The sequence below is a fragment of the Daktulosphaira vitifoliae genome, unplaced genomic scaffold (assembly GCF_025091365.1).
Source record: "Daktulosphaira vitifoliae isolate Bord-2020 unplaced genomic scaffold, ASM2509136v1 Scaffold_2, whole genome shotgun sequence".
NCBI lineage: Eukaryota > Metazoa > Arthropoda > Insecta > Hemiptera > Phylloxeridae > Daktulosphaira > Daktulosphaira vitifoliae.
Genome location: NW_026099573.1, coordinates 15,237,022 through 15,252,086, shown reverse-complemented (window position 1 = coordinate 15,252,086; position 15,065 = coordinate 15,237,022). Strand labels below are relative to the sequence as shown.

The 15,065-nt window shown below is 29.3% G+C and overlaps 1 protein-coding gene across 2 annotated transcripts in view; it reads left to right on the top strand.

The window, feature by feature from the left end:
• LOC126899776 (alpha-tocopherol transfer protein-like) overlaps positions 1-14,639 on the top strand; it is a 47,690-nt gene extending 33,051 nt beyond the window's left edge. For both annotated transcript variants that reach the window (XM_050674970.1, XM_050674969.1), the window contains exons 3-8: positions 6,235-6,335; positions 6,424-6,577; positions 8,168-8,361; positions 10,723-10,833; positions 12,991-13,141; positions 14,405-14,639. In XM_050674970.1, the coding sequence (XP_050530927.1) occupies positions 6,235-6,335; positions 6,424-6,577; positions 8,168-8,361; positions 10,723-10,833; positions 12,991-13,141; positions 14,405-14,454 (761 nt within the window). In that variant the 3' untranslated portion in view covers positions 14,455-14,639. The remainder of the gene's footprint in view (positions 1-6,234; positions 6,336-6,423; positions 6,578-8,167; positions 8,362-10,722; positions 10,834-12,990; positions 13,142-14,404) is intronic.
• Positions 14,640-15,065: the final 426 nt, after the last annotated feature.

Genomic DNA, 15,065 nt, shown 5'->3' with positions numbered 1-15,065 from the left:
TATAGGTAGCTAATTGGTTTTTTATAACATCGATATTAGTAGGTACACAGCATTGTTATTATCAATGTAGTAAGGCACATTGTTATAAGTTTATAAATACACTGACTGACAATACAGAAAGTATATCTATTGATAATCATAATTGATAATAAACAATCCGTGACTGAGACAGCAATGTCATAAAAATCCAATTAGCTACCTGTATTTACAATCCCATGTGTATTATACATGTATATTAACTCAAAATTTTGAAACTTTAAATGTTTATATCTAATAAGCTAATAAAGTTATATTAAAAATTCAAATGCCATTTACTATTAAATTAAAAACTCAAACATTTTATTAAATTAAAAATATGTGTTACCATTTAAAAAAACAAAGTTGACCCCCTTCCAAGGCATAAGGGATGAACTTAAAAAGTATTACATAGTTAAAAATTCAAGAATAATGTGTAACTAAAGATAATGAAAAAAAAAAATGTTTAAATTATTATTATCCTGCAAGTAATTGAGTGGGTTATGTTAAAAAAATCACCCTGTATAATTCAAATCTCAAATTTGTAGTTGTTGAAAAGTAATCTGATTTGTTAGTACGTTTACAAAATATTATTCACTTTGTTTATCTTTTGATATTAAATGTAAACGCTTTCAACTGTGCAATCAAATACACCAAAACTCATTCAACGTTTTTCTTTTGGTTATTTCCTATGTTAGACTATTAAATTTTTATAATCATAAAAGAAGGAGATACAGTGAAATTTACAATTAAATTACAATTAATTATTTCAGTTTATGAATAGTTGAATGAACAATCTAATGATAAATTTTTTTTAATTAATAATTTTGACATTTTATGTATTATTTTTTTCAACTCGCCAATATATTGATTTTTTTTTTTTATTCGATTCTATTAATTAAAAAAAATAACTAATTGTCAATTGATATTGGAAGTATTTTGACGGCAAGGCTTTATGTGGTGTGAACTTTACAATTTGGCACATGTTCAATATTTATATTGGCAACTGTATAATCAAATACGGTGGCAACAATATTCGTATTGTTTTGTTCCCCTCGAGATCGTTTGTACGGTTTGTTAGGTAACCATATATTAGGCCGGTTGCCAGCGTATATAGTATAACTGTAGTCATCGCTGGTAGCCAATTGCCTCATAAAGGCCGAATTGAGTACCATTCAATGTTATAATTACTATTAAAATGTCTGTATATAAAATTATTTAAAACAATAATAGGGCGACTGCTAATCGACGAACGCCGTTGACAAAACCGCATTATTTTTTCTGCCACAGTGTCATAATGTCAATGTCAATAATATTCTCCAGTGTACCGTAACCGACAGCAGAAACCGAAAAACGATACGTCTTTACGTCAGCATGCTGTACATACAATATGTATATGAACGTTATAGTCACAGTTGTTTTTCCAAAATAGCTAAAGCAATATTGCAAACTCGACAAATAATAAATCATAAGGGAAAAACTATATCTTGATAACCATTTACAATAAGTTTCCGTGTTAAATTATGTAATCATCGTTCAAAGTTTGACCTCAATTTATTATAGCTGTTATTATAAAATACATCTGTTATCATGTATTTATGATTCGTCATAACATATAATTGATTGCTTTACTAGTCTTACTTTTTAAACTATCACCAGTAAATAAAATCACAGAAACAAATTTACTTAAGCGTTTAACTGGCATTTCTACCAACAGCTTTGAAACAGTTCTAATTACTAACAACCAAAATAAGCATATTTTTCGAAATTATTTTACTCTGTTTAGCCCTTAGTTATAACGTATATTTGCATGAAAGGTTTTTGTGAAATCAAATGTGCGCTAAGTTATCAGCTGAATCTTTTAGAGCTGAATGGTGTTGCCATGTTATTTATTACCTTAAGTAATGATAATAAAATAAGTTTATAGCAGCGCCAGAGGTGACGCCCAAACGACCCAAGAAAAATTTAATACAATTCTATCGTTAAACTTTTTTTTCATTTTTTAACGTTATTCGAAACTATCATTTTCCGATATTTATCGACAACTAAGCGTACGAGTTTTCACTTTAGCTTTCTTGGCAAATAGTTTCTACTTCAAAGGTCTGGCCGACCCTTATAACAATAAGATATCATACTCCCAAAGACCTCCGAGCAACTCTGACAATGACTGTAAGGTGTTGCGCACCCTTATATAATTTAGCCTGACTAAACAGGATTTGCATCAATCAAAGCTCAAGATATTTGTTTGGTTATCGAAACTGAATAAACAAATATAAATTAAACATAGTATCTGAACCGAGAGCGGTGCAGTTCCTGAACTCTGTGGTAAATTCAAAATGTTTTACTGAGGAATAGCACTTATTTAGCTTACTCGGAAAGAAACTGTTGAAAATATACGATTTCCCGTAAAACGTTTAAATATTACAATGATATATTTCTAGAGAGATTCAACCCGAAAAAAAATGAATAAATTAAAAATGCGAATTCCTCGTAATGTATTGTCCAAAAGTACGGAGAAAGACATCGTAATCACAAAATGTGTAACAAGTTGAATTGTTTAAAACGAGTGTGCAATGGAGTTTATTATTGTAAATGCAACAAATCATACAAGAAGATTATAATTAGAATTATAAAAATAACTATTTTTATTTATGTAATTAACACGAATAGAAATGGTAACGAAAAAATGGAGTATTCAAAGTCTGCAATTAGAACAGTTTAAAACAAAGTTTCTAGATAAGAAATGGCCAAATCGAAATAATAACAAATTATGAACTAATTATTAATAATGATAGGTCACGGATACCGGTTTTTAACATTTACATTTACTCGGTCCAAAATAACCACAACATAATACGTGTCTGTGGGTTATCTAACGACACGCTTTTAGTAGCTAGTAAATATCACTATTACAAAAGAATTGGGTAAACTGTTTTTCATTAAAAATTAAAAAAACATTAATGACTATAAATCATAAGCATTTCTCCATATTGGTACGTCCATTTGTACATTCTAACGTGAAGCCACTGTGTAGAATAGTACGACCTTAACGGTTTATGATTTGTACTTAACTAATTTGCTGTGTGTCCGCTAAATTACAACTGACGCATTTGAAAGATTACGGAATGATGTTCAGTGAAAAAGTGACTTGAAATATTAACACTTGGCCTGCTATTCGGTTTGTTCGGACAAATGGCTCGCGACAATGAAAGTGGCTTGGCTTATATTTTATACGATCAAAGCTTTGTTAACGTAATGAGATTTGAGAGCAACAACACCTTGTTACATTAGAGTGAATGCGGAAAAAATAATTACAGGTTAAATTATTCTAAAATGTTATAAAATTGAATCAAGTTAAAAAAAAATCCTACAAAATTAGATACGATTAAACGTCCAATCGTTGTTAAATTTAATTTTTGTTGACTCGTTTGTTGTTTAGTCGAAAAGTTTTTATAATTTAAACCTAATTGAAATTACAATTTTAAATTTCCAAGGTTTGGTCTGCACAATAAGTTTTTAAAATTAAATATTAAGCTGATAAACATTTTTTAATTGTTACTTTTATCATGCAGAATGTTTTATTAAAAGCATATTGCACCTCATATTTTCGTCAAATAATGATTTTTTCATGAAAATGTTTAAAATGAAATCTTATTTATTTTTATGATCCATAGTATATATCAAGTTTATTCTAAGAAAATATTATTCCTAAGGGTAGGTTTTAGGGGTAATATTTTTACTGTTAAATGGGAAATGGTCTAAATAAAATGTTGACAAGTCGATAACCAGTTTTGTATTATTACTTTTTGAGATATTAGCATTTGAAGATTTAAAAAAGGGTCGAGCGGAGTGGTATTTAACGACACTCTATTTTTACCATAACCCAAAGATAAGAATTCATCTACGTTGCGCAGCCCACTCGCCTATAACAAAAAATTATCATTCATTCTAAGTTTTTTTTGTTTTAAAGTATACGATAAAACAATCAATGACAATATGTATTTAAATAGTTATTAAATGGTTTCATAAACACAGTATAATGCCAGTAACATTAAACAATGCCTATAGACGACAAATGAATATTTTACTAAAGATAATTCATTGAATGATATATTTGGTTCTTAGAAACAAAAGCAAAACGATAAATTATGTTAACTTTTTATTGATTGTTTTGAATAAAGCCCTTTTGGTTTTAAAGTACTTAATCATTAGCTTAGATCGGCTAAAAAAATATCGTAGCATTGCTAACGAGTTCGTCCTAATATCCTATAAATAATCATTTTATTCTTTAATAAGACCACAGAAAAGATAGTTTTTACAATTTGATGGTATATTTGCTGTTTATTTTGTAATTGAAAAATTAATACGTGTCAATTATTGACTTCAACAGTTAGGATTTTGTTGGAAATGAAAATGACGAGTAAATTTTCCAAAAAAAAAAAAAAATGTAAAATTAAACAATGAACAACATACCGAAACGATTAATTTACATAAATCATTTCCATTATAATGCGCTCACCTTTATAAATAATAAATCATTTTTAATACCTACTGTTGTTAAACAATGGGGTTAAAAATTTCGTTGCTTCTTTATTACAATCGCTTGACTGCAATTAGTATAGACGAGTGGAAAAAAGTTCTCTTTGTCCAGCAAGTCCCATAAAAATGTCACTGAAGAATCGGCCTCTATGGAAATGATCGTGGAAGCTTTTTGGTTTTCATAATTGCCACGTACACATGCGAGGGCATTAATTTCACCGTAATTATAAATATCCCGTCGAGTAACAGAATCACTCAAAGTTTCGACAGAGTTTTTATAAACCCTTATGTTATTACACTGGACAATACCATATATGTATACAACAAAAATGTACGTACATGGAGAATACGGTGTATCATGAACATTGTACGCAGATCGTACTTTTTGCAGTTAATTTTGAGATAGACTTACTTTTCATTCGAAATCGCATTAAAGTTTTTTAATCTTCATATCTCAAACGAATGTCAAAACATATGAGAAGCTTTTTCGTCCGTTTACTAAACAACAGTTTTGCGAAACATTTGATGAAGTTTTATACCTCCCAAATGAAAAACCGTAGAAATATTTGTTTGATAAAACCGCACAATATTATGTACTCGTATGAAACGACCGTATAGAAGATAATTCGAAACTAACATAAATTAACGAAGGCCAATCAGAGAATTACATAATATGTAATATGATTGTATGATACGATAGAGAAGACAATTCCGAGTAAGGTTTGTAAAACGCATTGGAGCAGTCACAGTTACGAGGGAAAATAGACAAGATCCATTTTATAGTGCTTCTTGCGCGTACGACCGGAACTTTATTATTTTCTAATGTATAAATATGTAATGTCATAAAAACGTCTTATCCTCGCCGTAATAACACACAACCGTTAACCATTCTAGGAATCTTCAATTTCAAAATTGAAAGAAACATTGCGCTAATTTCACCGTCGTTACCGAGAAACGCACTTCATTTAATGGAGTACAATTCGCCAATGTTATCAATACACCTTCGGAACACAACAGTGTATTGGCATTCGATCATACGGTAGTGATTTTATTACGACGCTCGTCCGTCGTCACTTATTATGTATTTTATTTTTATGGTCTATGAAAACCTTTGAAAGTTACTTGAGGCCTCGAAAAGTCGTTCGTTTAATATGTTTACGAGGGTACTCAAATTTAGGGCGCAGTTGAGCATAATGCATTTTATAGATATCAACTACTTAGAATGATATGAATACTTAGATATGAGCTACTGTCTTGGCGGTAAAATAGAGGAGTTCGCCGGCTCTACAGTATCTTTTCAGTGTAATTGGCTGGATTTGTAAAATGGTTCAAATAACAAATGTAACTTAGACCTTTTTAGTTTATTTATTTTCGTTCGGACACAATCAGACCAGTACTTAGGACACCCACGCTAAACGTTTTATACCATAATTCTCAATTAGTCTTCATAATTGTACAGCGCACTTGCATTTTTGCACTATATCATTTCTACTATTCGACGAAATTCCTTTATATTTAAAAATATTTGTTTTTTTTTTATAGCTGCTACTACTAGTAAATTTATTTTTTCCAACATGAGTTCATTAAATAATAAACCTCAACTCCGTATACATTATTGATTAAAATCTAATCGAGTATTACTTTAACCTGTTATATACATTTCTCTTTGTTATGTTACAGAAGAAAAAAACTTGTATCTACCTACTGATGAATCTACTGAACTATATTTATTGGCATTTTTAAGGACTTGTAAATATTATCCAGAAAGTGCCTTCAAAAGAGTAAGTATCATAATATTATTAATTTAGTTCTCTTTTAACAAATATCCAAACCTATTATTAATCTTCATTCGTCAATTTTTATGTTCAGATAAAAAATTTATACAAGTTACGCCAAAAAAATCCAAAATTTTGTAGTGATCTAGTGCCTAGTTTAGAGAGGAACGTTTTTTCCCAAAACATTATGACGGTGTTGCCATCGCGTGATCAATATGGTAGACGGATATTACTAGCTGAGCTTGGAGGTAAGTGCTCGTGTAAAAAAATATTTTAATTTGAATTTAATCATGATATGACTTTTCTTAAATATCATCAGTTTATGAATATCGGTGCGTTACTTGTATTCTTACTGACTGATTACTAAAATTAACTTGATAAACTGGTACATTTTACCGCTATATGTAAAAGTTGATTATCCAGATCTCAATATTTGAACTGGATTTCTTATTTAACAAGTTTTTTCATATTCCAAGATATGAACACATTTCATAACACATAATGAGATATATCTGTATACACTATTTTATATGCACAGGTGGTTTCATTTGGTGGACTATGTCACAATAATATCATTAAAAAAACACAAACGCAATGGGTATCTGCACTTAATAATAGTAGTACACAATAATAAGCTTGGGTAAATAATGAACCACGTAGGTTTGCAGTTGCAATTGCGGTTAATGAATTGTATAAATTTTACCTCACTCAAATTTTTGTCTCGTTTCAATGACATTATGTCCCTCGTTAATACAATAATCTTATACGGTTAATAAAAGAAAATATTCTTTTATTTCGCGATTGCATTTTTTATAATGATATTTTTAATATTCCATAAAATTTTCATTGCAATGAATAATTCATTTATAATGAATCGAAATGATTTTTAATATCTAAATAAAATATTTTATTTTTATAACGATTTTTAATTGAGTAAGGTGCAGTGCTTGCACTAAAATTATATTGCAATTAAATATTTTACATCCAGTCATAATAACTCCTACATTCTCTTTAAGAACTTATAATTAAAAAAGTAATAGCTCTAAAGACGTTAATGATCTATAACTTTTCCAGTAAAATCATTTTTGTTTAAAAGGACTTATGTTTTAATACCGAACTACCATAATTTCTAGAATTAAGTATAACTAGACTATTATGTCCCATTAAACCAATCAAATATTGATACCCAAAATGTACTCCTTCTCCCGACAATTATATAACAATAGTTCAATTAAATTAACACAAATTCACATTACTTCAACTTTAAACTTCAACTATAATTTTATTCTTTTTAATTGTTCAAATTTTTTCAATACAGTTATTTTTTTTCATAAAAACAGACACAGTGAAAATATGGTAAAGTTTATTTATAATTATTCGATAAATCTTGAAAAACCTTTACAGAATTTTATCCAGGTTTTTCAGTTTTAATTGCCCTTGCAAATATGTTTTTATATAACCGATGGTTAAATTTACTGGCGGTAATACTTTTTAAATGTTTGCCAATTAATGTTTTCGACATAATTTGGTCCTTTTTACCTTTTTAGTTTTTCGTAAATATTTATTTGGGTGGATCCCAATAATACACTCGGTGGATTCATTAACATGTACTAAAAATTTATAATATTTCGTGTGTTTATCATATATACTTAATAAACGTATAGTCTAGTAGAGAAACCCTAAAAAAAAAAGGTGAGTTTTAATCTTTCCTCCGAGCCAAGATGAGTATATGTTTGTAAAAAATCTTTTTTTACTCGCAGAGTAATTGGTGTTTTTTTAAAGGCTACTAGATTTTAGTGTAAATAGATTTAATTTTAATTTATTAGTATTAATTGCAGAGAGATGGAAAACAAAAAACTGTTCGGTGACAGAAATTTTCCGAGGTATCGAGCTTGTTATGGAAGCAGCCATATTAGAACCAAAGACTCAAATATCTGGTACGGTACTTATAGTGGACACTACCGGACTTACAATTAACCATGTGTGGCAATTTACCCCTTCTTTTGCGAAACTTACATTAGATTGGATACAGGTAAGAGATTCTTAAGAAATAGATATAAGCCATTAAATGGTTCACGAAAAAAAAAAGCAATTTGATAAAGTACTTAAATCGAGTTATATTTATTAATTTTGAAAATGTGACAAATTATAAAGGAGGATAGCAGTACTTGTCCTCTATATGTGTTTGTTAAGTTTAGCACGTGGTATGTTTACGAATCTTTGCGGTATGGAATAAACTTTAAAAAAGAAGATACACTTTATTAAATATTTTTACAGTAAACACAATTTAAATGAAATCATAATCAAGTCAAACGTTTTAGACTTTTTTTTGGCACACATTGATGAGAGTTATTAATTAGTATTTCTTTAAAAAAAATTAGACTTATGTCAAATTTGTATTACAATTAAAATATTGAGTTTATGAAATTTACAATGTCTATCATTTTAATTGAGGGAACCTTTAATGTACATGCTTATGAATCACCTTCCATCTTTATATTTTTTTTAACAACAATACTATACAAAACAAAAGAATAACTATTTATTTTAAAAACAAATATTTGCGTGTTGTGACTATTTTCTATAGCAAAACTATAAATGTTTTTTTGCTTCGCAGAAAATAATTTTTATATTTAATTTTTTTTAAATAAAAGCTAATATTGTCATGGAACGTAATCTCAATATTATATAAATTTATCATTTTCTATTGATGATTGTCGTCAACGATCCGTTAAACCATAATTTTTTGACGCCTAAGCAAACGATTCAGTGGACGCCTCTGTACACAGTTCATTGCTTTTTTCAACTATTTAGTCCGTCTGGTGTCATTTAAAATAATAAAACAGAAAAAAATATATTTTGCAAACTAACTAGGCAATAAACAGTATTAATACTATTTAAATCGTTTCCCGTTTAAACTTGTTCATTATTTTTATTGTTAAGCCGATAAGACTGTAAAAATTAATGGTGGCCAGTGAAAAATAAAGTATTTCTCGACGCCAAATAAATGGTATTGCCGTCCGCATTCTATAATTACTGTGCTCAAGGTGTTTTTTACACCCCATAGTGATGTGAAGGCTGAAATTATTGCTAAAAATACAATAATCGTGTTTTATTACAATAAAAACTTTTAACAAATAAGTACCACCCGAATCAAAACCGTTTCCGACTCGTGTGCGATTGATTGAAAAACTTTTTTGCGAGAGTTTGCTTTTATAATTTTTACAATGAAATTAATATTCAACTGCACTTCCCTAGCTCCAAATCTATTCACAAAAACAATTGACTAGAAGAATTTTTAAGTTCAACTGCCACAGTAAATAAAATATGTCACAAAGCTCTTTCCAGAAAAGCTACTAAAAGGTCATTGAGTCAGACGAGTCATAAAATGAAGAAAAGTTCAAGATTTACTTAAAGTGCCATCAATTATGAAATTATTTTTCACAAGTCATTTACATATCTATTTCATCATGAATTAAATTTCATGTTCATGTTTTTTCAATGAAGAAGACAATTTATTATCCAATGGGTACAAATTAGTGTAATCACGTGTTTGTAATAAAAATGTTTTTGTGGACGAACAATAACATATCATTTTTCTTGTCGATAAAAAGTGTATTATGTTAGGTCAAAAGTGCAAACTATTAAAAATATTGATAATTAACATATTAGGTTATATAATTACTAAGTTATGAACAAAATAGTTTGAAAATCTATTGATATTTGAACTCGTTGTAAATTAAATTGATTAAAAGAGCGTCGTGAAAATATAAATATTATCTCAAAAGACGATATTTTTCAATTAAAACAAATAATTAGATTAAAAATATAATGTTCACTGATTATTATTTGTACAATAAATTAATTTTCTAAAATTCCTGCAAATAATCTACAAATTTTGTAAAAGTTTTTAAAAAATACGTTATTGTTACGTTTATTATAAAAGAAATTTAATTAAAATATATACGGTAAATTTTTAAATAAAATTTTTGGACGTACAAAAAATGTTCTTTTTTTATAAGAATGTTACGCGTTGTGTAAAACTCGAATTCTTTAACTTTTAAGAAATGTAAAAATAAATAACATCAAATTATTTCCCATCATATTAGTATACAAAATTGTTTTAAACTTTTCTTTTAATTTCTTTTACTAAAGTTTTAATGATCATAGAGGCTTAATAAACTAATGAAAAAAGCAATCGAAATTTTAATTACACTCATTATAAATTTCTATCGCAAACCTATACAGGGTTATGCTTTTTTTTCCAGTCAAAAAACTTATTATTTAAGACGTTAAATATAAATTGAAAGCAGAGCGATGAAACTTAATTATTTAATATGCTTAAGCTACTTTGTTTCCTGTTTGTTAACGATTTTTATTATTATTGTTTCAGTACTCAATGCCATCAAGACTGAAAGAAGTACATATTGTCAACCAACCGTATTTATTTAACATGATATTCACCATGTTTAAACCTTTCATGCAAGAAAAACTCAGAAATCGAGTAAGTTAACTACCATCGGAGAGTAACCAAAACTACATAAGCCATTACGGTTGTGTCATAGTAAATTCATGTTATCTATAGCCGCTGGTTCTTATACACCATTTGTTTTCTACACAGTTAAAAGGACATTTCTATTCCTATTTCATTTGCCGCGTGTAGTTTCGCAGTCGTTTACTTCTTGTTTGACTTTATACCATCGAGGCCTTATTCTTTGAACTTTATATTTAACTTATACTTTACATCTATACACTATAAAATGCTATTGCTATGCATCAAACACAATGAGTTCGTTGTCAACAACGATTGATCCTTTATATGAAATTTCTAACAATATGAGCAATCTAAATTATATTACCGCTAAGACTTCTATTTATGTTTTTTCTTTATAAGACTATTATAGAACTCTTTCTAATTAATCTCTCAAATGTTTATTCGATGTTTTAGTTAAGCTGAGTAGGTATTCATACAGTCGGTGTTTGTCTTACCGTTTTTACTTGTATTTCACTGTAAACAAAAAGATTGTTTTTCAGTTGTTCATCGAATTGCTCATTCATTTCTTGTCACGTTTAACTTTATTCTAGTTTGGGTAAAACATAAACAACTTCTTTTTATAGACAATCGTGCGTTTTTTTTTTTTTTTTTTTTTTAATACTGCAGTCATTATTCCGAGTTTTCCCTAACTATTATAATTTACACAAACTATCGCTTGTTGAATTTTTATTTTTCACTGGGCTCGAGTTTCTTGACAAGGCAAATATTTGAATACACGTATTTACTTATGACCTGTCTCCTACTTTGATTTGTTTTTATTATAATTTTTTGAATAGTTTTTGTACTACATCGTTATAATTTTAATTTTTTAAATTTGAAATGCAGTTAGAAATGCACCGACGAGTTCAAGAAATATTTAAATTTCATCAACATTAAACATTAGTTGAAAAAAATTATTTTGTTTGATCAAGTCTATTATTGAACAGAGATAATTTGTAAGCTATACAGGTTAATAAATTTAGAGTATTATACGAGCGCTTCGTACATTATCATCAGTCATTAAAACTAACATTAGCGCAGCAATAATATTTGTTTCTACACGCAAATTAATTTCATAATAATGTGTAAATTAATCAAGAGCTAGTGAGAGATCCAAACATGTTTAGTAAAAACTTTTTTTATAAGTATAAAACTTAAAAAAAACATGTTATATATAACTCTTTGTGAAGAATGTAATAAAATACATCTAACAGGACTAAATCATTTTTTTATCCAAAGAGAATAAGTTTCATTCTTAATCGGACCAATTCCTACTGTTGTACTATTTTCGCCTGCGAGTCTGTTATAATGATTAAAATGGTAAAAGGTTATCCGTTTACCATTAAAAAACTTTTCATTATATTTATTAATTCTCCGGAAAAAATATATAATCGCGACTTGTCTAATCTGTAAGTTTTCTCGTCACTAAAAACTATTATAAATCATATGGAAATTTCGAAAATAAAAATGCCTTGACGTTTAATAAACATTGAACGTAACCTTTGACAAAGTGATGTATCAAATTACAAAGCATAAATTATTTTATTTTTGTACACAGAAATTCGTGAGCGCGTCTTTTTCGTAATTCGATACGTGTGGCGTTCCTGGGCCGGCTGTTTGAAACATCCAAGACACATTCCCATTAATTATGAATCGAGATCGTTTCATTAATACATGGCGTTTATTATACACCTTCGGTTTTATCATATTGCACTCGGATTTCGCGGTTGTTCGACTAATCCACATTTGTATTCGAATTTATACGACATCACGTGTACAAATGATTTTTATGGAATTCTGTACGACCGTGTCGCCGAGAGACTTTTGCGCGCATTAGGTCGGGCAGTGCGTTTCGGGACCGTCGTAAAAGCAGCTTAACTAATATATACATAAAACGTTCGGGTTTCATTTAGGAAAAACAAAACGTTTCTTTAGATTCCGCTTTGGCTGCAATAAAACAGTTGCGAGCAAACGGATTGTAAATAATTTAACTTTAACCTAGTGCTCTTTTTTTTTTTTTTTATGTGGTCCCCACGTCAAATTTACTATTGTGCGCCCGGAAACGCTGCGACCAACACATTCATGCGTTTGTCGTCTTTTAATATCAAAATGTTTACATTTTTGCAGATGTTTTTGCACGGCTATGATCATTTGTCGTTATTGAACTATATAGACGGCAAATGTTTACCGACCAAATATGGTGGACTAATGGCAATAGAAACTAACCAAAGTTTAGACCTGTGGCAGCTACTTTGCCGTTACGACGAAAACTATAAAGGTAACCCAACTGTACAAGGCTACTTTTTATTATAAACTTTAGAATGCCAGTGCACTAGCACATATACACTTTAGTACCGCATGTTAATACCATTCTATGATATTAAACCCTCTAGCACTCTTTTTAACAAATAAAAACACTCTCTCATTTACAACAATGTAACCAAACATAAAAACTATCTTCTTAAAGTTAAAATTTCAAATATTATGTTTTCCCATAATAGCAATAATTCCCAACTAGCTCCTATAAGGTTTATACTTAAATTTAATGATATATATATATTGTAGAATATAAATGATCTAGATCGTTTGATACCCGACTGACTGACAATAAAACATTTAAAAGAACAGAAATATAAAGAAAATGTATATGCGAAGCAAAAAGTAGCCAATACATTAAATCATATCAGAAAACTAAATGAAAAATATTTTTCAAAATTTCAGACGTGTTTTAGATACTGTAAACACATTTTATACATATCTTAAGTTTGTAAATCGAATCACTCGTTTGGTTGTTGCACGCGAGGAATTCTTTGAATATTGAAGTACATATTCGGATATTTAGGAGTTCTGAGTAGGCAACTTAACCGTCTTCGGTGTTGCGTGACACGACGGTCGCTCGTGTAATTGGAAATACAGTATCAGGAATTCAGGAGGTACGCCGTGTTGATTGACATCGTCGTCGATGATAAAGTATCCCGGGACGGTTGGGCGAGTTCCAATAATGAATTGTGATAAATATCTACCAGGAATTCAGAAGATGAATTCGTCTTTTTCCTGGACACATCGTCCGGTAGGGCGTCCCGGTATGCTGAATAGGTTTTTGCGGACAATTTGATGGACAGCCTTGTAGCTACGCGTGTGTATCATCACACACAAGTGATTCGCACGAATACATAATTACTCTCTATGTGATGTCGTCGTCATTAACCGTATTAAATAATTGAATAAACGCGTTCGTCTATGCGACGTCTACTTAAATTCATCACAACGCACTTTGGCGAGCTATTTTTTAAGTTATTTAACATGAACTCTTTGGCGTCCGCTTATAATATATTCTTTTAACCTCAATTGCCGTCGGAATAAATACAATTTGTAGGTACAAAAATGTTAAGAATCTAATAGATTATCGAATAGAGAAACGTTAAATTTGATAAACTACAGTAATGTTTTTGTTAACAATTTAACAAAATTAAAAATTTGTAGACAAAATTAAATCTATTTGTTAAAATCTAACTGGTTAAATTAAAATTTTATGTTTCAGTTACAAGTCAATATGGTTACACCAAAAAGAACAAACAGACCAAAATGTGAAATAACTATAACTCATAAACAATATTTCTACCTATAAAAGCATTGTCGGTCGTACAAGTCCACTGCTATTTAATTTTATTAAACAATTTTTACCATTTATATTATTGTAGTAATATTTAAGTTACACGCATACGACTACGCTTTTTTTTTTATTATTAGTTTTATTCATTATATACATCATATTAGCTGTGTGTACTTTTATTTCATGTTCTCAAAATCCTGTTTTGAATTTCTCGATCGCTGCGTTACGACAGCATTGAAAAACATTAAGCCGCCGCGTTATGTTTAGCAACAGCGCTCTGCTGGGAAAATTGCTTTTTTTTTTTATACACGTACCCTACACTCATTTTAGATACACGTTCACCTGCGCAAGAACAATAGTCTTTTGTGGGCATACAACCAAACGATGCTTGACGCATCCCTTAGTCGTTAACTCGGCATTTCATTAATGTGTCACGTTTTAGCATCAAATTTTTATATTTTTCAAAACGTTAACTGTGTAATGGTAATCCACATAATATTTACGCCGCCTAACGATAAAAAATCTCTCAAATGTTCTGCTTGATTGCAAACTTAATAGAAATTGATTATGTCAACTTGAAATTAGAATT